Source organism: Danio rerio, chromosome 1 (genome assembly GCF_052040795.2).
Source record: "Danio rerio strain M-AB ecotype USA chromosome 1, GRCz13ab, whole genome shotgun sequence".
Lineage (NCBI taxonomy): Eukaryota > Metazoa > Chordata > Actinopteri > Cypriniformes > Danionidae > Danio > Danio rerio.
Window position 1 is genome coordinate 29585579 of NC_141021.1, and position 26082 is coordinate 29611660.

The 26082-nt window shown below is 33.3% G+C and overlaps 2 protein-coding genes across 26 annotated transcripts in view; one reads left to right on the forward strand and one right to left on the reverse strand.

Moving 5' to 3' along the window:
* The window catches only part of psip1a (PC4 and SFRS1 interacting protein 1a), a 121736-nt gene that overhangs the window by 72804 nt on the left and 22850 nt on the right, over window positions 1–26082 (forward strand). For all 25 annotated transcript variants that reach the window (XR_015475757.1, XR_015475758.1, XR_015475753.1 and 22 more), the window contains 2 exon segments: window positions 903–986; window positions 1122–1217. Coding sequence is in view for 16 of the 25 variants with exons in the window: in NM_001020726.1 (NP_001018562.2) it covers window positions 903–986; window positions 1122–1217 (180 nt within the window). In the remaining 9 variants the exon portion in view is untranslated.
* On the reverse strand, window positions 6795–11270 carry LOC147846858 (uncharacterized). Its single transcript, XM_087237268.1, has 11 exons — window positions 11063–11270; window positions 10041–10162; window positions 9701–9938; window positions 9321–9594; window positions 9039–9216; window positions 8840–8916; window positions 8559–8739; window positions 8206–8453; window positions 7910–8081; window positions 7678–7826; window positions 6795–7539 (listed from the first exon to the last, which is right to left on the reverse strand). The coding sequence occupies exons 5-9, from the start codon at window positions 9055–9057 to the stop codon at window positions 8028–8030; spliced, it is 579 nt and encodes a 192-aa protein (XP_087093394.1). The 5' UTR covers window positions 9058–9216; window positions 9321–9594; window positions 9701–9938; window positions 10041–10162; window positions 11063–11270; the 3' UTR covers window positions 6795–7539; window positions 7678–7826; window positions 7910–8027.

Here is a 26082-nt window from a genome sequence, read left to right on the forward strand (position 1 = left end):
GGACAACTGGTAGGAGTTAAAAAAAAATTCAATGAAGGACATTGAACTTAGTGTAACTAATAAAGTATTTTTACACAAAGCATTTCTTTCACTTTAGGAGATAGCTTTATTGGTATTTTGTTTTTTTTTATTATTAAATTAATTAGCTAAGATTACTTAATGGATATCCAATTCTGTTTCATAAATTTTGGTGTGAAAATTGGTGAGAATACCATAAATATTCTTTTTACTGATATTCAGAATGGAATAATCCACAGTGATGCCACTTGTGTAGGAAGCACAGGTCTCTGAGTGTATTTTCAGATGATCCATATATGCATAATAGTAGGCATTATAAAGCAACATGCTGGGGCAAACATCCCTACATTGTCAGTATGAAATCAAACCAACAAATGCTTGCAAATTGAACAAAGACAATGAAATTGTAATGATGAGCGTAATCCAGAAAAACAGGTGAAAGAGTTGAGGTAGGCAGCTAACAATCACATACGATGAAATAGTACAGAAACAAAAACTCAAACAGATCAGGGAAAACAAGGAGCACACTCTGAATTTCACACTTAACATTTAAATAAGACTGACTGGAGGGAATGTATAGTGAGTGTAATCTGTGTGTATGTATGTATGTGTGTGTGTGTGTGTGTGTGTGTGTGTGTGTGTGTGTGTGTGTGTGTGTGTGTGTGTGTGTGCGCGTGCGTGCGTGCGTGTGTGTGTGTGTGTGTGTGTGTGTGTGTGTGTGTGTGTGTGTGTGTGTGTGCGCGTGCGTGCGTGCTATGTGTCTGCTAGTCTAGATCATTAACAGCTATAGATGGTTATCAGAGTTGCACAACCCGTTGAGAGGACTTGATACTGCGATTGAAACAGTTAACGGTTTATTCCAAATGCATTGTTGCTTTTTTCAGGTAAAAAAGGTTGGAGAAGTTTCAATTAAAGATTTGAGCAGCAATGAAGAGGGAGATGATGAGAAGAGGACAAAGTCAGCTCAAGTATGTCTCCATTCATCTCTGTATTCAGCACAAAAAACTAATTTCTGATTCTTCACATGTAGACTGGGATCTACTAATGACAAACTTGCATATCAATCTTCTGCATGTTGAGCCTGTGTGTTTGAACTTATGCAGATTGCTCACAGTGAGGGGCTGGAGGACGAGGTGGACATTGAGAAGGAAGATGGTGGTGACATGGACGTTTCTGATCAGAGACTTGTTAAAGATGAAGTAAGTACTTTTATGGTGTGGTGTGGTGTGGTGCAGATGTTTGGTGGATTGACTTATGTGCAAAAGATAAAGTATACTTTCATGGTGTGTCTTAGGTGAAGATGTTTGGTGGGTTGATTCATGTGCAAAAGAGAATTATTGCGACAATGTAAATGGGGAAGAATACAGTCTTTTTTGACATGTTAAGGAGAGAAGACTGTTTTGAATAAAAAGATATGGCTGGTATGCGTACAAGACAAGAGGCACAAAAACATGAGGACATTTATGTGCAATATCTGGATCAAGCTAGTCATGAATTCTTTGATTCTGTTTTTCAGGTGTATTAGAACATTCTTTCATACTTGGTGGTTTGAAAACTTTTTTTTTTTTTTTTTTTTTTTTTTTTTACATTATTACAAAATTATTATTACATATTACAAAACCTTTTTCCACAGCCTGGCACAAATGGCTCAGATTGTTCTGGATTTGATAATGGCCCGCCTTCCGAAAAACAAAATATGTTGTGATTGGTTAGCTGACATATTGCTTTATAATTTGTAGATAAATTAGCACATATAATTATGTCAAGTTATTTTTTAATTAGAAATAATAAGGTTGACTGTCATTAATTGTAGCAGAATTGAAATGACAATAAACTGATCTGCTCTTTGGTTGAGCTCACGGTTTAACTGTATATCAATTCAAAGATCAAGTAATTTTTCTGGACCTGAAAAATTTGACATGGTTAACAGATTAGTACAAACTTCAGCTTTATCTGTAAGTTAAAGTAACCCTCATTCTGTGTGGGAAAACAAGCAATCCACATGGACACAAACATTTAGTAATGATCATGAAAATGTACAGATACTATAGATCTATTTACAAAATGCATGTTCTGGAGAGATTGAGAGAGTTAGTTAGGGAGACATTCTGCATGGCTGATCCTCTAGCACAGGCGTTACCAACCCTGTTCCTGGAGATCGACCTTCCTGCAGATTTCAGTTGCAACCCAATATCAAACACACCTGCCTGTAATTATCAAGTGCTGTTCAGGTCTTAATTAATTGGTTAAGGTGTGTTTGATTAGGGTTGAAGCTGAACTTTGCAGGAAGGTCGATCTCCAGGAACCGGGTTGAGCACCACTGCTCTAGCAGTTTAAAGCACTGCTAAATTATCAGCTAAAGACATGTCTGTTGTTAGATCGAAAAAATGAAATAGCTTGCTTTGTTTTGAGTTTGGCCTTGCTTATAATTTCTAGCAATGATTAGAGAGTTTGTTGATTCAAAGCATGTTTGCCAAGGGGGAAGCTTGTGTCCTTGTTTGGGGAGGGCTACCTCGCAGTTGGAACCCTTCAATGTGCCTTTTAGAATGGAACTTGGAATTTGCCCTTGACGGTGTGTCTTTCATCTTATAGGTCCTGGGGGGTTACCACCTTGAGCACTCTGATAACCTTACCAAGGGAAACTTTATGATCCATTGAGTTTACATTTCATTTGCATCAATAAACATGTTTGCTGAATTAGATTTACTTTTGCAAAAACTGTCACGAGGGAAGAGAGGACAAACGCACTTCAACATGGTTTGAGGCAATCGTACCTAGTGTGAGTACACCCTTATGGCCCGTTTCCTCTGAGTGGTACAGTACGGTTCGGTTTGGTACGCTTTTATTTCCGTTTCCACTGTCAATAAGCGTACCGAACCAAACCATACTGTACCACTTTTTCGGCACCCTTTTGAAAGGGTTCCAAAAACGAGAAAGGGTACCAAAAGGTGGAGCTACAAGCGCAGCCAAACGCTGATTGGTTACAGAGATACGTCACAAGCTCGTGGAGCTAGACAGAATGTAAACAAAGGATCCGCCATGTTCTAATACACAGCCGAGAGCTTACATGGATATACTATATGCATAAAATAACCAGCCATGGATGACCCGGGCTCAAACAAACCGTGTCGTCGTCTGGATGAACAGACACAATGCAAAGAAGAACAAAATCTGCCGTGTCCTGTTGTTGCTTTACGAGCCTGTCTAAAAGTGCGAGCGGTATTCGCTTTCTTCCGGGAGCGCATGATCGCGTCTATATTTGATATAACAAACTTCTTGAGCTGATGATAATAATGTGTAACGTTACGTGATTGTTGAAGTGTCTCCGTCATCTGATCCATACAGAAAGAAAAGGACAAGCGCAAGAGTAAAGCGCGGAAAAATAGGAGAAACCTGGCGAAACACAGGAGCAAAAGTGTTTAACAACCTGAATCATGCCTTTTGGACTATTATGAACTGGGAATGACAAAATTATTCTCTAACAGAGTTTGCATGTGCTGGTGAAGATTACAGACACAGATGATAGGTTTGCGCTCACTGTGGGCTATATTGCGTGTGTTTTTGAACTCAAATAAGTACTAAATGCAGGGGCGGACTGGCCATCTGCCAGACCGGGAACTTTCCCGGTGGGCCGACGCACTTTTTGGGCCGGGCTGATCATCGTCTTGTGACACTCTGCAGCCCATTGCCTCTTTTCGGTATTGACATTGGGCTGGCCCAATCACAAACTCCTATTTTGGACTCAGTGTGAGCGTGCGTCGTCTGTGTGTATTTGTCAAAATAGTCGAGAGTCAGAGAGAAGAAACGCAAGAGAGGCGCAGAGAAATCGCGGGAAATACAACGGCGTTTCATTTAGCGATTCTGAAAAGTTCTCTGTTCATTCAAGTAACGTTACATGGCTAAAAGCGCAAATCACGTGACCACACACATGCAAACTCTCTGCCAAGAGCTGCAGCCAGTAGTTCAGCGGGTGAGCATAAACCCCTGGTGAGAGTGTAGTGCATGTCAGACAGTTCATCTGCTGGATGATCTCATCTCACTATAGTTGTTAAACGTGATATTAAATTCATCTTGTTGTCTTATTTAATTCATCTAATGTCAAATTCATCTAATGTCTTTTGAATCACTTGTTCTCAGGTAACTGTTTTGTCTGAGCGCAAAGATAAGCTAATATATTAATTTATGTAACCACATACACTGATTCTGCACATTGACTGATTGATTACCTTTATCGTTTAAATTTAATGTACATTATACTGTTATAATGGCCATTATTGGTTATTAAAACTGATATTCTGCAAAAGAGACAGGGTAAAGTTCATTCTTTTCAATGGAAATGAAAGGAGGCAGTTATGTTTAAGCCCTGTTTTGTTAGAAATATGCAGAGTGGAGATGATGCTCATATAAATATGCAGCAACACGAGGCTGTTTGGTGTCTGTTAATCATAATATCAAAATGAAACAAATTTGACTTATATTATGTTTTCATTGTTTAGATAGTGAAACAGCAAGCAGGGTGAGGTGAAAGAGGTTAAAATGTAACACTGTTCCCTTTGAAGATTTAGCCATGCATTAGCAGGCAGTTTTTGTTATGTTTATTATTGAAATATAGGCTGAGTGAATAGTGTATTGAATAAGCTAAATTGGCCGTAGTGTTTGAGTGTGTGTGAATGAGTGTGTATGGGTGATTTCCAATATTGGGTTGTGGCTGGAAAGGCATCAAAAAAAGTTATCGTTTACCAGAGTATAGAGAATTGGAACGTGTCATGGACTCTTTTCACATGACCGTTATGACGCATTTAACAGTCATATTAATATTTAGATTTTTTTAAATGTATGAACATGTATATGCATTTAGGAATGCATTATTTCATCTTTGCGTCAAATATATATATATATATATATATATATATATATATATATATATATATATATATATATGCTAATTACAGCTTATGCAAGGTGTTTCTAATGCAGCATCTATGGGGCTGAAAATAAATTTGACGTTATTCTCTTTTCTGACTGTGGTTATCAGTGTCACACCTTTTTTTTCCTTTTTCTAAAAGTCTTGATAACACAAGTTTTTCTTTTATTATTTTTAGCAAATAGGATTGTAAAAATAATATTTCTTGTTCTCTATCCACTGCGCTCTAAGTTTACAAAAGCATGATGCCTTCCGCTACTGAGAAACCAGGAAACCTGAAAAGGGTCCATTACAGCACAAGCCATTCTGGATATTTAGATACTCATTATTCTCTATTGATCAATGTGTTCATTTTTTTATATAACGTTATTATATCATACTCAACAGCAATAAACTGTAAGCGCTTGCACTACAAATGATGAAGAAAATCATGTCTGGAACAGTTTTCTTGCTGCAGCTCGTGGATACCTTGTCAGTTACAGATGTTGTGAATTTAAAGGGCACATATTTTAGCCCTTTTTTCAGATTTAGTACTAATATTATGGTTCTTCTGAGTGTGCTAATGTAGGTTCAGATCAAAACGCAATTCAGATATTGTTATTATGCTGTGTTAAAAAGTGTAAATTTAGAGGCGTGTACACGGGTTGCTGTTTTGGGGTGTGTTGTTTAACATGATAATGAGCTTCGACTGCCCGCCCAACTTAACAAGGGGGCGGAGCCAAGAGCGCATTTGCTTTGTGCACCACATCACAGAGGCAGACAGTAAGAGTCATCATGAGTGAGAGGAACACAATTCAACCCTACATATATGACCCAGACTCGGACACAGATCAAGCAGAATCGACTGTTGAGGAATCTATAATCCGAATGTGCCAGAATGTGTCAGAGTGGTACATACAAAATATTTTATGTTTTTGTATACTTTTACAGCCGTTATGTAACTATGCATGCGCCATCCGTAATTTGTTTGATAAAGTTTGCGAACGTCATGCGTTACGTCAAACACAGACAAGACATAAAGATATCCACAAAGATAAATTTTGCATTGGTATGATTTATTGGTAATTCATGAATATTGACGTTGACAAATATTGGCAGGTGCTTGTGTGGCAATTGTGAAAAAACGCCAACTGAGGCTGAAAATGTATGCAGCAGGGAGATACCGCAGGTAAATTTCCAGTTTATGTTAACGTTGCTGCTTTAAAGACATCGAATGAGATAATAAACAGCATACCTGTGTCGTGTAATAAGGTTAGAAGATGAATGGATCAACTGGAAATGCAACCCTCGTGCATGACGGAGCATCCAGGAATGGATCCCGTTTGCTTCAATATTTATTCCTTGCAAAATGCATCGAATATATACAAAGCAGACTATGGTCCCCTGCGACTTCGTGTAGTGCAAAAGTGAGTTTAAATAAATAGAAAGAATAGCAGGTTACCTTGTTCATGATCTGCATGCTCGCTTTCTTTTTAAGCACATTAACGCTGTTTAGTCAATAAAATAGCGATAAAGTTAGTTTTATATCCGCACATTCAGAAGTCCCTGTATTATTTTCCATGGTAGTTTAAACAATCGATCGGATTTAGCATGCAAGTATGACTTGTAAACAACATTAAAACTATCTACTTGACTGTAAACAATGTTGTACTTTGTCATTTGCTGCTAATACGATTTCCCTATTTTGAATTTGCAAAGAATACTTTACTGAAATGATACCATTAAGGAGAATGTCCGAATATCTGAATATAAAACCAACTTTACCTCAATGTCAATAAAAATGAAATACGTACCGTTTTTTATTGCTGCTATTTCTGAGATGACAATTTGAATGACTTCATTAAAGGCTGAGTAATGCATGTACTTTTTATTGAAAAATAATTTTAAATTTACTAAACATTAATATATAAACTCTTAAAATATATAAAAATCAGTATGGCATAGAAACATCAACCCTTCAGAAAAGATGCTTCAATTCCTGAGTCATATATAAACTTTATATTGAAGTATAAATTAAAATTTGATTGGCAAATATAAAATGTATCCTTGTGCAAATATAAAATATAAACTCCAAGTAGTCACTTTGTTGAATGAAATACAATTGTCCATGAACATTAGAAAGTACAGTATATCTACAAACACATACAAACATACATTGGCAGTTGAATAAACAAAATATGACTTCTGAAATGTTGTTAAAGCTAGTTATTTTATAAAAAATAAAAATGTATATGTGATAACTCCCAAGTTCAAATTGTAGTGCAATTTCTAAAACAATCTTTCATTATTATGTCTTTGTTAGACAGTGCCGCTTTTTGGCTTATCGGAGCTTTGTGAGCTGGTGTTGAGGTTTCCTCGGGCGGAGAGTCCGTGTAGTGATTCCTGCCTGTGTGGTGCTGAAGATTCGGAGACAGTTTCCTGAAGAGCAGGGCAGCTATGTGGGTTTTAGGATAGCTATTGATTGAAGCGGGTCACCCTGCTGGAGATAGCCTCCTCCATCTCAGGTCTATCGTAGGCTGATGACAGAGCAGGTGGTATGTGAATTCCCAACACTTCATCAACATAGGGTGATGGGTCCAGCAGCTCTTCTACATAACCTGTGCAATATAACAGTTATCTCTTTAGTAACTTAATTTTGTATTTTGAGTAGCGAGTTTTCATTGTGAATGTAAAGTGCAATTATTTTTTTTTATTTATTGAAGTATTAATAATACTATAAACATTTATATACATACCGAAAGTTTGCTGCGTCTTCACCTCTCGGACTCTATACTCTCCTTTGTTTGCCTTTGGAAAGGCAAGCTTGTAAATAGGTTTACCAGTTGCTGATGTGGCCTGGGGACGCCCGGCATTTTCATTGTAATTAAGTGCAGCCAAGTACAACCTAACAAAAAGAAAAATGTAAATGACGTACCATGACAAGACTGTATGGTATTGTAAATATTAATTTCTGATCATTGGCTTTACCTGCATAGCATCCCCAGAAATGGGAATACGACATTTTTGGGTGCAAACCGCAGTATGACGCTGTGGAAAGCTTCAACAGTTGACGTCTGGTGGTGAGGACTTAGCTTGGCCACATCCTTCAATATTCTCTTGTTAGCGAGAACTTTCTCCAGCTTGTAGAATGGCATCGTTGCTAAACAAGCAAAAATGTAAGGTATTAGAGTCTAAATCAAAAACAAATCTGAACATAGAAACAAGCTCTGTTTTGCATTAGTTGTAATCGCAAAGAATACTTTATTTGTCTGTATACAACTTACCAGCCGACAGCCATTTGTTCTTGTCTCTGTTATCCGTTGCGGATGCAGATAAGCCGGAAAATTGATGTCTTCATGTACATGTTTGTCTTGTACATGCTTTAAGATAGAGGTCCACTTTGCCACTCTTTCAGGACCTGTTGTGGATGATGCAGCAGTCCAGTAGATGTGGTTTTTGATGCTACGTAACCATTTACGCAACTTCTCACACCCCTTTATCTGGCATATCTTGTCCAGTTTTTTGGAAATTCCTGGAAATTAAAGAAAAAAAGACAACACAAAAATAATAATAAACATGTGAGAACTGTAAATAGCAATTTAATCTTAAGTAAATTAATAACTGCTAAATGACATACCTTTCTCGATATGCCACACATCGTAAAACTGAGTGACATTTCGATCCCTGAGATATTTCTGTATTTGAGGATGTCGGTCTGTGATGATGCATTCCAGATGAACACCGCGGGCATCCAACAAGTCAAGGCTTCTCTTTAGGCCTTCTTTTTCCATATGGTAACTGCCGCCCACCTCATTACTCTATAAAATTTTAAATAAGATTAATAAAAAAATATAGATAAAAATCACACATTTTCCATCCAAAAATTATGCTAGTTCACATAACACTTTTCTGTATTACCTGGACTAACTGTAGGTCGACCACTGTGTTAGTTGCAAGGTCCATCATTGTATAACTCCCATACTTGGTCGAGTGACCTTCAAGAACAAACCGTACATAATTATTTTAAACACATTTTTGGAATAATTATAATGTATTTCATTTTTTTTTTTTTTATTAGACTGTATTGAATTAGAAATTAAATCTTTTGACTAAATACCTGGGGAGTCAGCCCTCATATCTCCTCCAACAATCACATTCTCTCTTCAACTGAGCTGTTCTAGCATTTCACTCTGCCAATTTCTCCACTTGTGGACAATAGCAGGTTCAATGCAAAGTCTTGCATGACGGCGAAATGAATTATATTTAAAAATGTGTAGTTTCATTGCAGCAAATACCTGACAACAGAGAGGAGAATTTTTAGTACAATGTGCATGCACCCTGTGACAAAATTTATATTATGTTTCTAAAAAAAATGTGATAAATTTTGATAGATAATTACCTTTTCAACTACAAAAAATTATGCATTGCTCAAGTAGACTGCAGCAGAAAGATGCAGGTTGCCAGCTGGAGTACTACCAATAATTGGCTGACTGTTCCATTTTCTTACAAACTCGCAGTGTGGGCAGACTTGCTGTACGCTCAGAAATGTCCCAAGCCTTTGTGACTTTACATCACATCTCCTCTGACACACTGGGCAGTCACTAAAGAGCTCCATGAAGCATGTTTCATAGACAATGAACTTGGCAATGTTATGAACAGGGCATTCTTGGATTCTGTAAAAATAAATATACACATGTACATAATTTTAAAAAAATGATGATGAATGGTATGATGACAATACACAATCTTTCAAATAATTTACATTATGCATAAACTCACGACAAGTCTGTTGGTTCAGTTGCAGATGTGCATTCCTCTGCAGGGTCAAATGTCACATCCGAGTCTTGGGCTATAATTTTTGACTCTGTCAAAGTCTCTTCGGCTTCTTCTTCTTCCTCCTCCTCCAGCTCCAGACGAGGTCTTTTTAGTGAAGGTTTAAGGGGTGTTGAAGTCATAAACGCAGTAGAGGACGCTAATGGTACAGTCAGTTCAAAACTGGATACTGTTGTCTGGACACCTATAGTGTAATTTTATGATTAATCTCATTGCACGTTTATAAAGATAATAAAACACGTTTCTAATGCAGCAACTTAAAATAAACTGAGAAATTTTAACTTACTTGTACTCCTGCGTTTAGCCTGAAGCGTCCTAAAAGACAACTGGGTACCAACACTGTGTAAAGATGTGTGAAAAGGTCTGGCAAGCAACATCCACCTTGTTGCTCTTTGTCGACGTCGTGGCCTTTGTAAGAAAACATACATTTTTTAAAATGACCTTTATTTGATTAAAACATACCGATCTTATTGTAAACAACTGCAGACCACGTGCAAGTACAGTGGAAAAAAATTACAACAAACATCCCACATACAAAACAAACTTTAGCTGTAACTTAGTCAGTGGTAATGCTTCATTACAATGTAAATAATTTTTTCTACGGTTTCTGTTTCTGATGGCTAAAACCCCTTTATGTACACATTACCACTAAAAGCTTTGAGTATTTAGACTGTTTTAGAAAAGCACAATAGCTGTAAACGCGCAAACATCCGAAGTAGCTTTAGCCGCAGATGCTATTAATTTCTGCTTAACATTGCAGTATACACATTACAACAAACATCCCACATAAACAACAAACTTTAGCTGTAGCCAGTACTGGTTACTGCTTTATTACAATGTTTATATTTTTCTACGGTTTCTATTTCTAATGGCTAAAAGCCCTTCTTGAACACACTACCACTTATAGCTTCGATTATTTAGACTGTTTTAGAAAAGCATAATAGCAGTAAACACGTGCAAAGAAACATCCGGAGCAACTTTAGCTGCTTTTAACTTTTAGATGCTATTCGTTTCGGCTTACCATTACAGTACAACAAACATTTAACAACAACAAACTTTAGCTGTAGCCAGTGGTACTGCTTTTTACAATGTTGCTATTTTTCTATGGTTTCTGTTTCTAATGGCTAAACCCCCTTCATGTAAACACTACCATTTGCAGCTTCGAGTATTTAGACTGTTTTTGAAAAGCACAATAAGAGGTAAACACGTGCAAAAAAACATCCGAAGCTACTTTAGCCGCAGATGCTATTCATCGGCTTAACATAATTAGAATGCTAAGGCTAGAAGTACATAAAATGTAATACTTACTTGAAGTGAGGCAGGATCACGTATTGTAGGAACTGATCCAGTTTTCAAAAACAATTTACTCGTGAATCCGGAGTTGTATTGTCACTCGTTCTCGAGGCAGTCTACGCTAAAGTGGTTAGCGCAAACAGTTTTGGTACATTTTCAGGCACCTTGTCTTCAAAGATAAAACTCAGCCACTTAAGCCTCTGTTGCTCATTTGCAGGAAGACGGTGAAGGCTCTTGTGCTGAGCCTTACATCCTAAAATAGCACAAGGGTGTTCTCTTGGTTCCATCGATTCGACGTACACGCTGATAATGGCGGAAACGGCAAACTCAGGATATGTTAATACGCGCAGCTGTCAATCAATTCGGTGGGCGGGGGGATCGCACACCTACGTAATGGTGCGATCGATTTGAAAACAGCTCCAATTGGCCGACCCTTTTTTTTGTAGTTAAATTGAAAAAAAAGGACTGGGTGTGTTCATATCTCCCCAGTATGATGGTCTATACACTATACCAACACACAGATCTGTCCAAACAGCTTGAAAAGTAGATTTTTTTACAATAGGTGCCCTTTAAAGAACAATCAAAACCAGGAGAAATTTCAGGTATCTTCAAAGCAGAATCCTTTAATGAGAAGTCGCCATCGCTGTGGCATTCGTGGAAAAATCTCTGTAATACTGCAGCTAGTACACAGTTAAATACAAAATTTAGTGGGCAGTGCTTTCTTAGAAACCGAAACTGCCATTACAGGTTTAGTAGACAAATCTTGTTTTTGGGCTTCGCCTGAAAGTATGACCCAGCCATTTATTAGACATAGCCGTGCCTGGAAGTTACAATGTGCATTACTTTGGAGACATGATACCTGCATTTCACACATAGGCAGTCAGACCAGCTTGTAGGAGAAATTATTAAGATGTATTTTAAGATATAAGTAACAAAAAAAATTTTTTTCTGTTTGATCTGTTTTACATTAACTTTAAAAGACACTACATAAAGTAAATACACTTATTTACTGTATTTACTTTTCTGACATTATGCAGTGTTTACTTTAGGTTCACAGGTTGAGGGGGGGTTGAGGGTGCGGCCGGGCGTGTTCAGCTGTTTAGACTGACATTGACACGAGGAGTCATGGTGTTAATTTGTTTCTTTTAGTGACGGCAATAAAAAACTTAACAATTATTTGAACTGTACAACCACACAAGCTAAAAATTAACATTTATATTTATATATTTTTTATCCACAAAGTGTGCAGCTTTAATCACTGCAATGTATCTTAATGGGTTTTTGGAAGAACATTTCAAGTACACTACTAGTATATTGAAATTAGTATACTTACCTAATAAAGTATACTTTTATCCTTGACCTTTAAGTAAGCATACTTTTTCCTAAGGGTGAATTGACTGACTTACCACGATCAGTCTTGTATAGCCAGGGGGAGTATTGCCGCTCTGACAGCCAAGTTGGGTCAAAGCTGTCATGGCTAAAAGCAGCTTTACAGAAGATAATTCATCTATTCATTTTACTTTGGCTTAGTCCCTTATTTATTAGGGGTTGCCACAGTGGAATACACTGCCACAGAAAATAATATAACAAAGTTAAAAAAAAAATTTAATGAAAAATTACAATGCAATTTGGAAACATTGCAAATTATGAAAAAAGAATTCAACATGTCTTGATCAAGAAAAAATTTGGAGCTCACATTTGATGCATAATAAATTAAAATGCACACCTATAAATCTAATAATTCTTTACTTAAAGGAAATAGGCCTTTAACATACTGTTTAAATCAATGAGTGTACTACAACAATGTATATTATTACAAATTAATGTAAAAAAAATAACTAAAGTTTTATTTATCTAATAATTCCAGCCAGCTTTTAGTGAACTTGCAATATTGTCAAAACAGAACTTTCACTTGTTATATGTAAAAAGGCCTAAATAAGTCTTCAACTATTGACAGCAGAGTGGAGGGAGGGATTTGTACTCGTGATATATATATATATGTATATTTAGGGTGTAACGACACACATATTCATATTAGAGAGAGTAATATCCGGTACCATGTGTCAAAAAGTTTGATTGATGACCGCCACGCCCCTTTTAGGGCGGGGCTTCCGGTGTAAACCCCGCCCCTTTCCGTTAATTAGATTTGTATCAGTTGAATTAAATTAATAATTCCGGTAATCAGATTCTTATCAGTTGAATTAAATTAATAATTCCGGTAATTAGATTCTTATCATTTTAATTAAATTAATAATTCCGTTAATTAGATTCTTATCAATTGAATAAAATTAATAATTCCGTTATTATCACATTAAAATGAGATATTTTAATATTATGAAATAGATTTTAATGAAATAAATTATATCAACCGTTATTAAAACTATATTATACACTATTATACAGTATTATATTTGTAATTATTGTAATACATTCAGTTATTATAATTATACAATATTATATTGTCATTATTGTTTTAAATTATGTTATTATAATTAAATTATAATATATTATGTTAATATATTATGTTAGAATTAATAAACTGTGGTATATGCACCGCTGTGTTGCCTTAGCTCTGTTATGGTCAGAACTGCGTGTCTGTGTATGCGTGTGCGTCTCTCCGGCTCGGGTGTGGGTGTGTCGAGAGGCTCTGGCTGGGCCTGCGTGGCTGTGTGTGCGGGAAATTTGAACCGGTTGAAGCGTGCTTGAGAAAGATAAAAGACATCTGATGACATTTACAGCGTATGCGTGTATCTGATAAGCGAACATTATGACATCGGTTGTTAAATAAACGCAAACGTCCGTTTACATGGTTATCGTTCAGTCCGGCTCTTTCCGGTTGTATAAGCGTGAGACTGTGTGTTTGTGCGTGCGTCTGTCTCTCTGGTAGGACTGTGGGTCTGGGGAGTGGCTCTGGCTGTGTGTCTGTCTGTGTCTATCATGGTGTGTGTGAGTGATGATAAGGAAAACTTATCAATAGACAACACCACGTCAACTGTTTGTGAAAGATAGATTAATATCAGATATGGAACATATATCTGTATGTATGTGACTGTATGTGGTTGGTGTCTCCTACTAAATGCTATATGTTGTTAGGTAATTAGAAAGTGTGCTGATATTGCATATCTTTATGTTCACATGCATCCAAGTTAAACCAATAAATATTTTAAGACAGACAAAAGAGCATCAGTCATATCATTTTAATATATCAACGTTGGAACTATCAAATAAAAATATGTTTACAATAGAAATCCATTAAATAACAAATCTTAATCTGTATTGATGACAAATTGTCCTTGTAAAATAATTTAATCTAAAAATGTAATGTTTTAAACTGTTGGTTGAAAAACACAGATGTATATTTAAGTTGTCTTTGTGATTAATGAAAAACTGAATGATTTTCTTTTGACTAACACATTTTCAATATATTTACAAGTATGTTCTGTAATTTATGGCACACATTGTAGTATGAATAATCTAAAAAACTTAATGTTTTTTCATCACTAGTGTAGATTTGAAAATAAACATAAAATATTTACTATAAGAACTTATCAGTCTTTAGACAGTATTGATATTTCTGTTTCAAAAAGTAAACAAAATGTATGTATTACTCGTAGTAATTGTAAAACTCACAATTCAAGCCATTTAACTTAGTTACGGAATTTTGGTATTTCAAACTGATTTGAATGAATTAAAAATACTTGATATTATAAAGAAAAAATGGATTATTTCAAATATTAAACAAAAATATAAACAAACATTTATTTTCAGTTTTATCTAAAAACAGTACAGCTCTGGCACCCAGTTAACTTTAGTTAATTTTCTACAGAAAAAAAATTATTAGTTTAACTACTGGATCCTGCATTTAAACAAAATGTTTACGTAACAGTGACAAATCAAGTAAGTCCACAAATTTGTCAAAATTAGTCAAGTTTACAAGTAGTTCTTGAAAGTAGACTGAGCAAATGATGCTTTTCATTGACCATTAGATTTAGATGAATCAAGATTATTGACACTACCCAAATTTTGTAGTGAGTGTATGTTTCTTTAAACTGAATGTTTTTCATTGACATACACATTTTCAAATGAACAATCTAAAATCTAACTGAATGTTTTTCACTCAGAATATAAAACGTTATCATACGGACAAATGGTGTTTAAAATACTATTGATTAAACTTAACGCATGACTAGAGTTTTGTTTTTACAAACAATAGCATTGAAATAATTCAAGCTTAAGATTTTGCACTCTGTTGCACTTTTTCAACACAAAATGTAAGCTTTTTATGTATGTGCTAAAAATCCGTAATTTTGCGACACTGTCAAAGTTTGTAGGTTGCAAAGCATACTTGCTTTTAAAACTGTCGGTTCACCAAATTTACTTAATGTTGTTCCCTTTCTTTTGGAGTTTTTAAGAACATCAATGTTTCATTTAAGGGGAAAAAATGTGATGTTTTGAAATACAATGGTTACATCAATATGGTCCAATGAGAGTTAGAATTTCTGGGTTTCATGATATGGGAATATTTTTAACCTCTAATGTGTCCCAAGTAACATTAATAACAACACTTAGCTACAGTTATTTGTTTCATAGTTGAATGCTACACGCAATACTGTCAACAAAGCACATTAATATCAAAGAGTAAATGCATTTTAATTTATGAATACTTTGCAGTAAACTTTAATGCTTTAATAAGTTTATTTTATCAACCCCCGAATGCAGAATGTTTTTTAAACATTTCAGTATATTTTACAACCACTGCCATCTCACCAAATGATTTGACCTAATTCAAGCAGCCATTTTCTGCTGCACTTTTTAACACAAAATGCCTTTGCAAACTTTTTGCATATACGTTACAAGTCTGTAATTTTACACAACTCTCATAGCATCTGTTATGAAGCATACAGTAAAAGTCGTAATAACCATTTCTACTGCCAATTGTCTTTTGTTGTCTTAATTCTTCATAATTTTTTTTTTCACGAGAACTATGAATCTACAAGACTAAATTTAATACTTGCCACTAAATCCGCATTAATATGTTTTTGCAACAGTGTCTAATGTACAGTGTATTGAAAATATTTCCTTTTCAACTGTCGTGAAAGTTTGAGTTGTAAATGTTTTGGATTTAAACCGGTGACACCCAACAATATTATGTATACCTTTTATTTATACACTTTTTCAAATGAATGAGAAATTACGAAATTGTACGTCAGTACTTCTAGATTTAAAACTAAATTGGGTGACAATTTTTAGGTTGTCTTTCCAAACTGACTACAAAACCGTTACACATGACAAGTGTGTGTTATTGGGATGTCTTAAACGTCGACCAACTTTATTAAATGATCTGCAGTTTATACCTTTTTGCTTTAAACAAGTAACCAGTCCTTGACACGCTATGCAACATTTTAAATTTTCTAAATATGTGAATATTCATTTGACATAAATATAGGACTTTAATAAATTTCGACAATATTTCTATTATTTGTTTCACACCGTCATGTTTAGCATCTAGCTCATTTTCTAACTATTTACAGTACAGGCATAGACACTTTTCAGAACAAGCAATAGGTCATGTATACCGCTAGACTTTGAATGCACCAATTAACACTTGGCCAATCTTGCGACTTTACTTTAAGTTAATATTTTTGTATGTAAACCTGATCCTGTAAATTTAATCCAAAATTTAAAAATGACTAGGTTGGGTAATGAAACGCCAAGCAATTTATTTTTTCTTTAGAAATGCTTGTAGAATTGAAAATCTACTTAGTTACATTAAAACATTTTACTTGTTTAACACAAAATAATAAGTTCACTTAAGCTGAAAAACGTTTTATTTCAAGCACATATACACTGAATAGAGTAGTACACAATGAACAAATATGACTTGCATAACAAACAAATCAACTAAAAAATATATAAATATATACAGTCATACATTGAAAAACAGGGTACACCAGAACAATAACGACATTACTGAATATCTAACCAACAAAGAAATGCTGCTAAAAGCATTCTGTCATGTTCTAGAATGTGGTTGGTCATAACTTTCACAATCTCAGCAATATTTGTTATTTTGTTTTGTGAAACCAGTGACACACAAATATCTGTTATATATGTAGACATACATAGAACCTGCGTTATTCCCATCTCATCACTCAATTCAGTCAACACCTCCAGAATTTTTGTAATAGTTGCACAGACAGCACTATTGCTACGAACACACAGGTGTGTCAATTGATTTATCGTATCGCCCCATGAGTTTAAGGCCCCTCTCACAACATCCAATTCTCTCTTGAGATTTTTCACACGTTTGCCATCTCCTATACAGTCATGATTAGAACCACACGCATCATTAATGATCTTCTCCAGAAGAAAGACCATATGGTCCCTATAATGCTGTTTAAACATGTCATCCACAATAGACCTTATTTGACAATGAAAAACAGTGTCGCACTCAGGCCATTCATGCGCATCACCGTCAGCATTTTGAGAGCAATAGCAATCCGCCATCTTTGCAAGGGGCTGTCAGAAGAAATCAGAAAATATTTTTTAGAAAACTTTTTTTATTACAATACAAAGTATGCCCCATAATCGGTGTAGATCATATGCAGTAGTACCTTATAGATGATGCTGGTGGCCTTAAACAGCGATAGTTCAGTCTTATAGTTCAGTGCAAACAAGACCAAAGTAGGATCTGTTGTCCTCAGAGATAGTACCTTTTTATGTCTTTAATCTTTTTACTCCTGATCAATGGGATCTTGTAGAAAGTTCTGGTATCAGTGACTGTACCCAAAAGCATTAGCCTACTCCTTGGTAGCTGTTAGTAACAATGGGTCGCTTTATCTACACATTTAATCAGGCCCACCTTCACTTACTGGGCAGTACTATGAACATCTGCCATGACGTCATAAAAGTCATGAATAAACATTTAGTTAACATCTTTTCATTTACTAAAGACATAGGTGTGATCATGTAGGGTTACCTATTTTACTAAAACTATACAGGGTCATACCATAAATATATTCACAATGAAAGATTTTAGAGAACTAATATTATAGATTTTTACATTTCATGGAAGTTTTAGGTTGACAAAATATAATGCTCAGCTGAAGACATTTCAAAACTGGTTGCTACACAAAAAGGTCTGTAAAATAAATTTGAATGTTTTTATGCAAATATGTATTCGCTTTTCAACATTTTTGTGCAGTCTGAATTGTTCATTATAGTCATCTATTTGGTTTCCTATTAGGGCTCAAAGCAATCACATATTTAATTAATAATTGGCATATTTCTTGATAGCGTTCTTTTTAAAAGAATGATTGAGAAGAAATCCGCTTACATCTACACTTACATATTTGTTTTGGAATTAAAAATGTAACGATACAAGACACGCTATTTATTTTAAGTGAAATATACTTGTAAGAAAATACAATTACATTTATGAAATACCCCATATAACTTATTACAATGCCTTTGAGGTAAAGAAAGAGAAAAAGTTTAAGAGACGTTATCCATAATTGGTTATTAGATTATAAATATTTTTAAAAGTCGAGTTTGGTTAAAAATCTAGGCCTACTAAAATTGGATCTGTTAAAACATAAAGAAGTTAAAGTTATGATTTATACGTTCTGATGATATATAAACATACACTTTAGCATCACTATAATATAGATAATCTACGAGTACCAACATTTACCAATTTGACACAAACTTTACAAAAACTGTTTGCATATGTTTGTTGCAGAGTAGCAATAAGTATTTTTGTTTTATTGTTATGTTATGTGACACTAAATCTATTTTTTTATAGACCTATAATTTTAGTGAAATACTTATAATAAAATTGAAATAACAAGCTTATAAATTTAGTTAAACATCATGTGCTTGACATCTTGTTAAATAGTTAAAGCTACTGATTGTGCTAATTGAAAATTTTGCATTTTATTTAGCATATTTAGCCATTTTAAATCTGTCAGGGTATGTAAAGCTGTCGCCTCTGCCTTGTTTGGTTGTGATTTTGGAATGTTTCCACAAATTGAAATATTAAAGTGTTTTTTATTTATTATTCTGCAACTTTGATGCAACATTGTAAAAGTTGTAAAAATATACAAAAGTACATATCATTCTGTTTTGTAAAAGCAGACAGTCGGCAAAGAACTGCATGCAACCGCTTCCTGGGCAAACCTTTTGTTTTGCTGTAAATCTATAATATTTTAAGGTGCAGCATGTAAGCATACAACTTACAACTAACTGACTAATTGTACTATGTACAGTGAGAATTAGGTCTATGACATTATTTGTCTGACATGTATTATTAACTATAAGTGTGACACATTTCAAGTGTAATAAATGAGTATATAGCAGAAAACAACTAGTCTCATATGTCATGTTTGTGTTCAGAGGTCTAAAAATTACTCAAAAATGCTACTCAAGTGGAAGATTAAACAATGTGATGAAAATTGTACACATATAAAGGTATAATCGTTTGAATGTTAACATACTGAGAAAAACAAAGTGTGCTAGATTTAAATAGTACTTGTGTTATAGTAAAAAAACAGCAAGATTTAATTCATAGATTGTTTTTTAAAATTTAAAAACTCTCACAACACAGCATTAATGAACGACATACAACGCTTTATCCTTCTTTAGAACCGTCTGTGTTTAATTGTATTTAACTATCAAGCTACAGGCACTAAATATAAATTATTCATCATGCCTGAAGTTGTAAAACCCATGAATTAACTTGTGCAGATGTTGATTTGATAAAGTCAAGCCTTTTGCGGGGTCAAAACAAAAAAGTCAAGATTTCCATGTTTACTGTGTTCTTTTCAGTATAGTATACTGTAAAGGTGTAATTTCAAGTGTCACAATAGTAAACATTAAGCACACAGTTAACTATAACATTTTTATTTGTACAGTCTGTCAACCTATAAGAATAGTAGTTCACTTTTACTTGTAGTAAATAAATAGTTTGTGATGGAATGATGTGATGTAATGATGCATTTATGACAGCATTTAAACCATCCATATGCTCATACAAACACACACACCACCCACAAACACCTGTCGGTGCTGTGTGCTCAATGCTTCAACACTTGGAGCACTAGTATCTTGAAAGTACACTTGCAAGAGTACTGCTAGTATAGCCTTAGTTAACTAGTAGTGCACATAGCATGTACCACTAGGGATAGTTTGTTATTGAAAACATGACATCCTATTTGTAGAAGCCATTTTGGAAACAGCTGAAGTAACCACTGAGCAATTTTTAACAGAATAAGTACAATATTAGATTATTTGTGGGTTTTTAAAATTTTCATAATTTATTTGTAATAAAAATAATGTTAGCTTCAAACATTAATCAAACATGTAATGAAATTATGGTCAAAGTACACTTGTATACATAAAAGTACATTAAATACCCTAGAGATTATGCTGTAGTACAATTTAGTTACAATTAAAATTTATCAAATTTAGAATTTCAAAACATGGCATCTCAAGATAGATAATTGTTGACTCTTTTAAAGTATACAGGCCTTTTGTCTAGCTGTATACTTTTGTGTTTTCATCTAATTATTTTTTTCACAGCAGTAAGCAATTATATTTGTGTAATTATAAGATTACCATCTTTTATAAAAATTTGACATTTGACATGTTCATTGACAATTTAGGATTTTTCGCAGCAATTAATTTCAGTTAAGTCGACTCAAACTATTTTATTATCTATCTTAATACTTGTGTCTGTAACATTATATGAAAAATAATGTGGGCATGCAGTATTTTGAATTATCCAATCAATCAAAAGGAGTAAAAAAAACAAAAAAAAAAACTACAAACCAAATATATTTAGAACACGTACTGTAATAACATTGTGCACGTATAACAATGAACAAGCATATGACAAATAACTAAACCATTTCTGTTTTTATAAGTTTAAATATACTTAAGTCAGGTTTAAGTTTATTTCAGTGCAGCATCTAATTTAAATTTTGTGGATGTGTACGCAGGTACCAGACTGAATGTATATTTTATTAACAGCTTAACAGAAGTGTACTGATAGCAGACTTACTGGGGTTGATGAGTATTGTGGAGCTCGATGTGACGGGACATGAATTCTAAAGAATCAAAGCTTTTTGACTGTAAATAAAATTGGAAGTTGTAAAAAGTACTATATTTTTTAAAGTAAATGAAGTAAAACTAAACAATAATTTTAATTGTACTCAAGTAGGGTACAAATCACAAAAGTAGACCTTAAGTACAGCAATCACCTATCATTGTTCGAGTACCTTACATCTTGCAACTATATTAAAGACCAGTCTAAAAATGTCACAATAAAATTTAATCATGTTCATGGAAAGTTGTATATGTTCATATTTTGGTAAATTCATCGAGCATGATTTTACTATGTACTATGATTTTACTATGAAAGTATGATAATTGTTTTTTTGAAAACAGCAATATTGTAAATACAGACCATGGCAGTTACAAAAACAAAAAAACAAAAAAAAAGTTGATCTATTAGATAAGCAAATTTTATGTAGTTTGAATCGAAGCTGTATGTCTCTTTTTTATATGCTGTAAACAATTTTACAGTGGCAGGGTTCTCGTGAATTACTTTAAAGGATAAAGTTATGTACATTTTGAAAATTAAGTTTCATGTATATTTATTAATTATCAGCTTAATTGATACATTTAAATTTGATTGACTTTACAAAGTGTGGAGCCCTAATTCAAGTAAATGCATTTGCTCTGCAACCGCAGGGATGTTCTGACAATATCAGAAGAACAACTATTTTTTATTTCTTTTAGAAAAGATCTTTAAATTATTAGATGCTTACTCACAACAGAGCCGATTGGTATATTTGTAGAAGAAGTTTGTAATGGATTCAATAAAAATAAACTTACAGTACATTAACAGCTCAGGTAGAATAATTTTAAAAAGTGTTTTGTCTATTAGAAAAAGAGGATATGTTTTCTGACTTTGGTTTAGTACTTAGTGTTTTAAATGTCTTATTTTGTAGCTTGACTCTTGAGTTAAGGAAATGTAAAGCAAGATAATAATTAATGACCCTGTGTCGGATCACATCATGTATAATACCCATTGATTTAAAGTAAGTTTGTTTTGAAAAGGCTGAACTTAGAATGTTCAGGTTTAGAGTAGAAGTTGAAAAGGTTTTAAACTTCTAATAAATAGTTTTAGTAGGCATTAAAGAATATTGTCAACATCACGCATGCTGTTTTTTAAGCATTTCACGTTTTTTTTTTTACTTTCTTTGCAAGATGGTATAGCAATATGTTCCCTATCACTACTGCCAAATGTATTGCTTTCTTATCGTCAGTGTCATGTGTTGTTTCATACATCTCAGAGGGTTTCCTCAAGGGCTAGTGAACCAAAACTGTGAATTGTTGTTGGCTCGTGACTTAGGCCTAAGACCTTGTTCTTGTTAGGCCTAAGTCTCAAAATAAAAGTTACAACTATAAGCTAAAATGTTGTTATTACAACTTAAGATATGGCATTTACTGGATTAATATTGTAAAACGTATAATTTACTTTAATAGACAAAAAGTATGATACTGTAATATTATGATTGATCTTGTTCTAAAACACAATATGTATTAATAATGTTAAATACAGCATGTTTATATATTATATATAATGATAGTGAACAATAAAGAGTTGATTAAACAAATAAAGTATTATAATTTTAAACTTTATTTATGGTTATACCTACAAATAATTCAGTGTAGTTTTTTATATATTGAAAACAACTGTTAATTAATGTTGGTTATTTACCAAATTCATGTTTAACTTATATTTTTTAAACTTATATGTATCTTAATTCATATTAAGTGTTTGTTAACTTCATAACAATCTGACAATTAAAAATCTTCATGTATGATGTATCATTAAGGTTATTAGTGTTGAGCCATCAAACTCTAATAACCAACTCAGACTATTCAGTTTAGATTAAAATAAGTATTTTTAAGGTAGAATAGCCTAAACAGTATGGCATCCAAAGATTTGTATAGTGGAATAATCATGAGTTTTAATTAAACATTTACTTATGTAGAACAAAAACAAATAAACAAACAACCATACATAAGCTCATATTCCATTGCATGTGAATATATAGATATGCACTTCATTTTGTAATCACCTCATGAGCTATACTATTTATTAGAAGACACAAATAAACTGTTAATAGTACATTCATGGGGCATGTAGAGCTGATCTACAGCCATTAATTCTGCTCCGTTAACCAGCTCTTGACTCTATTCAGTGTATATGTGCTTGAAATAAAACGTTTTTCAGCTTAAGTGAACTTATTATTTTGTGTTAAACAAGTAAAATGTTTTAATGTAACTAAGTAGATTTTCAATTCTACAAGCATTTCTAAAGAAAAAATAAATTGCTTGGCGTTTCATTACCCAACCTAGTCATTTTTAAATTTTGGATTAAATTTACAGGATCAGGTTTACATACAAAAATATTAACTTAAAGTAAAGTCGCAAGATTGGCCAAGTGTTAATTGGTGCATTCAAAGTCTAGCGGTATAAATGACCTATTGCTTGTTCTGAAAAGTGTCTATGCCTGTACTGTAAATAGTTAGAAAATGAGCTAGATGCTAAACATGACGGTGTGAAACAAATAATAGAAATATTGTCGAAATTTATTAAAGTCCTATATTTATGTCAAATGAATATTCACATATTTAGAAAATTTAAAATGTTGCATAGCGTGTCAAGGACTGGTTACTTGTTTAAAGCAAAAAGGTATAAACTGCAGATCATTTAATAAAGTTGGTCGACGTTTAAGACATCCCAATAACACACACTTGTCATGTGTAACGGTTTTGTAGTCAGTTTGGAAAGACAACCTAAAAATTGTCGCCCAATTTAGTTTTAAATCTAGAAGTACTGACGTACAATTTTGTAATTTCTCATTCATTTGAAAAAGTGTATAAATAAAAGGTATACATAATATTGTTGATTGTCACCGGTTTAAATCCAAAACATTTACAACTCAAACTTTCACAACAGTTGAAAAGAAAATATTTTCAATACACTGTACATTAGACACTGTTGCAAAAACATATTAATGTGGATTTAGTGGCAAGTATTAAATTTAGTTTTGTAGATTCATAGATCTCGTGAAAAAAATATTATGAAGAATTAAGACAACAAAAGACAATTGGCAGTAGAAATGGTTATTACGACTTTTACTGTATGCTTCATAACAGATGCTATGAGAGTTGTGTAAAATTACAGTCTTGTAACGTATATGCAAAAAGTTTGCAAAGACATTTTGTGTTAAAAAGTGCAGCAGAAAATGACTGCTTGAATTAGGTCAAATCATTTGGTGAGATGGCAGTGGTCGTAAAATATACTGAAATGTTTAAAAAACATTCTGCATTCGGGGGTTGATAAAATAAACTTATTAAAGCATTAAAGTTTACTGCAAAGTATTCATAAATTAAAATGCATTTACTCTTTGATATTAATGTGCTTTGTTGACAGTATTGCGTGTAGCATTCAACTATGAAACAAATAACTGTAGCTAAGTGTTGTTATTAATGTTACTTGGGACACATTAGAGGATAAAAATATTACCATATTATGAAACCCAGAAATTCTAACTCTCATTGGACCATATTGATGTAACCATTGTATTTCAAAACATCACTTATTTTCCCTTAAATGAAACATTGATGTTCTTAAAAACTCCAGAAGAAAGGGAACAACATTAAGTAATTTTGGTGAACCGACAGTTTTAAAAGCATGTATGCTTTGTAACATACAAACTCTGACAGTGGCGCAAAATTACGGATTTTTAGCACATACATAAAAAGCTTACATTTTGTGTTGAAAAAGTGCATCAGAGTGCAAAATCATAAGCTTGAATTATTTCAATGCTATTGTTTGTAAAAAAAACTCTAGTCATGCGTTAAGTTTAATCAATAGTATTTTAAACATCATTTGTCCGTATCATAACGTTTTATGTTCTGAGAGAAAAACATTCAGTTAGATTTTAGATTGTTCATTTAAAAATGTGTATGTCAATGAAAAACATTCAGTTTAAAAAAACATACACTCACTACAAAATTTGGGTAGTGTCAATAATCTTGATTCATCTAATGGTCAAAGAAAAGAATCATTTGCTCAGTCTACTTTCAAGAACTACTTGTAAACTTGACTAATTTTGACAAATTTGTAGACTTACTTGAGTTCTCACTGTTACATGAACATTTTGTATAAATGCAGGATCCAGTAGTTAAACTAATACATTTTTTCTGTAGAAAATGAAGTAAAGTTAACTGGGGGCCAGAGCTGTACTGTTTTTAGATAAAACTGAAAATAAATGTTTGTTTATATTTTCTTTTATATTTGAAATAATCTATTTTTTCTTTATAATATCAAGTATTTTTAATTCATTCAAATCAGTTTGAAATACCAAAATTCCATAACTAAGTTACATGGCTTGAATTGTGAGTTTCACAATTACTACGAGTAATACATACATTTTGTTTACTTTTTGAAACAGAAATATCGATACTGTCTAAAGACTGATAAGTTCTTATAGTAAATATTTTATGTTTATTTTCAAATCTACAACAGTGATGATCAGTGTGCAAAACATTAAGTTTTTTAGATTATTTGTACTACAATGTGTGCCATAAATTACAGAACATAATTGTAAATATATTGAGAATGTGTTAGTCAAAAGAAAATCATTGAGTTTTTCATTAATCACAAAGACAACCTGAATTTACATCTGTGATTTTCAACCAACAGTATAGAACTACATATTTAGATTAAATTGTTTGTGTGACAATACAGATTGTTTCGTCAATACAGATTGAGATTTGTTATTTAATGGATTACTATTGTAAACATATTCTAATTTGATAGTTTCAACATTGATATATTAAAATGATATGACAGATGCTCTTTTGTCTGTCTTAAAATATTTATTGGTTTAACTTGGATGCATGTGAACATAAAGATATGCAATATCAGCACACTTTCTAATTACCTAACAACAT

What these genes read in the sequence shown, in the direction of transcription:
- LOC147846858 (XM_087237268.1), bottom strand. An exon ending in TCGACCTACAGTTAGTCCAG is followed by an intron (nt 8,740 to 8,839) that starts GTAATACAGAAA and finishes AAAATTTTATAG; the next exon opens with AGTAATGAGGTGGGCGGCAG. An exon ending in GAACAAATGGCTGTCGGCTG is followed by an intron (nt 8,082 to 8,205) that starts GTAAGTTGTATA and finishes TTGCTTGTTTAG; the next exon opens with CAACGATGCCATTCTACAAG.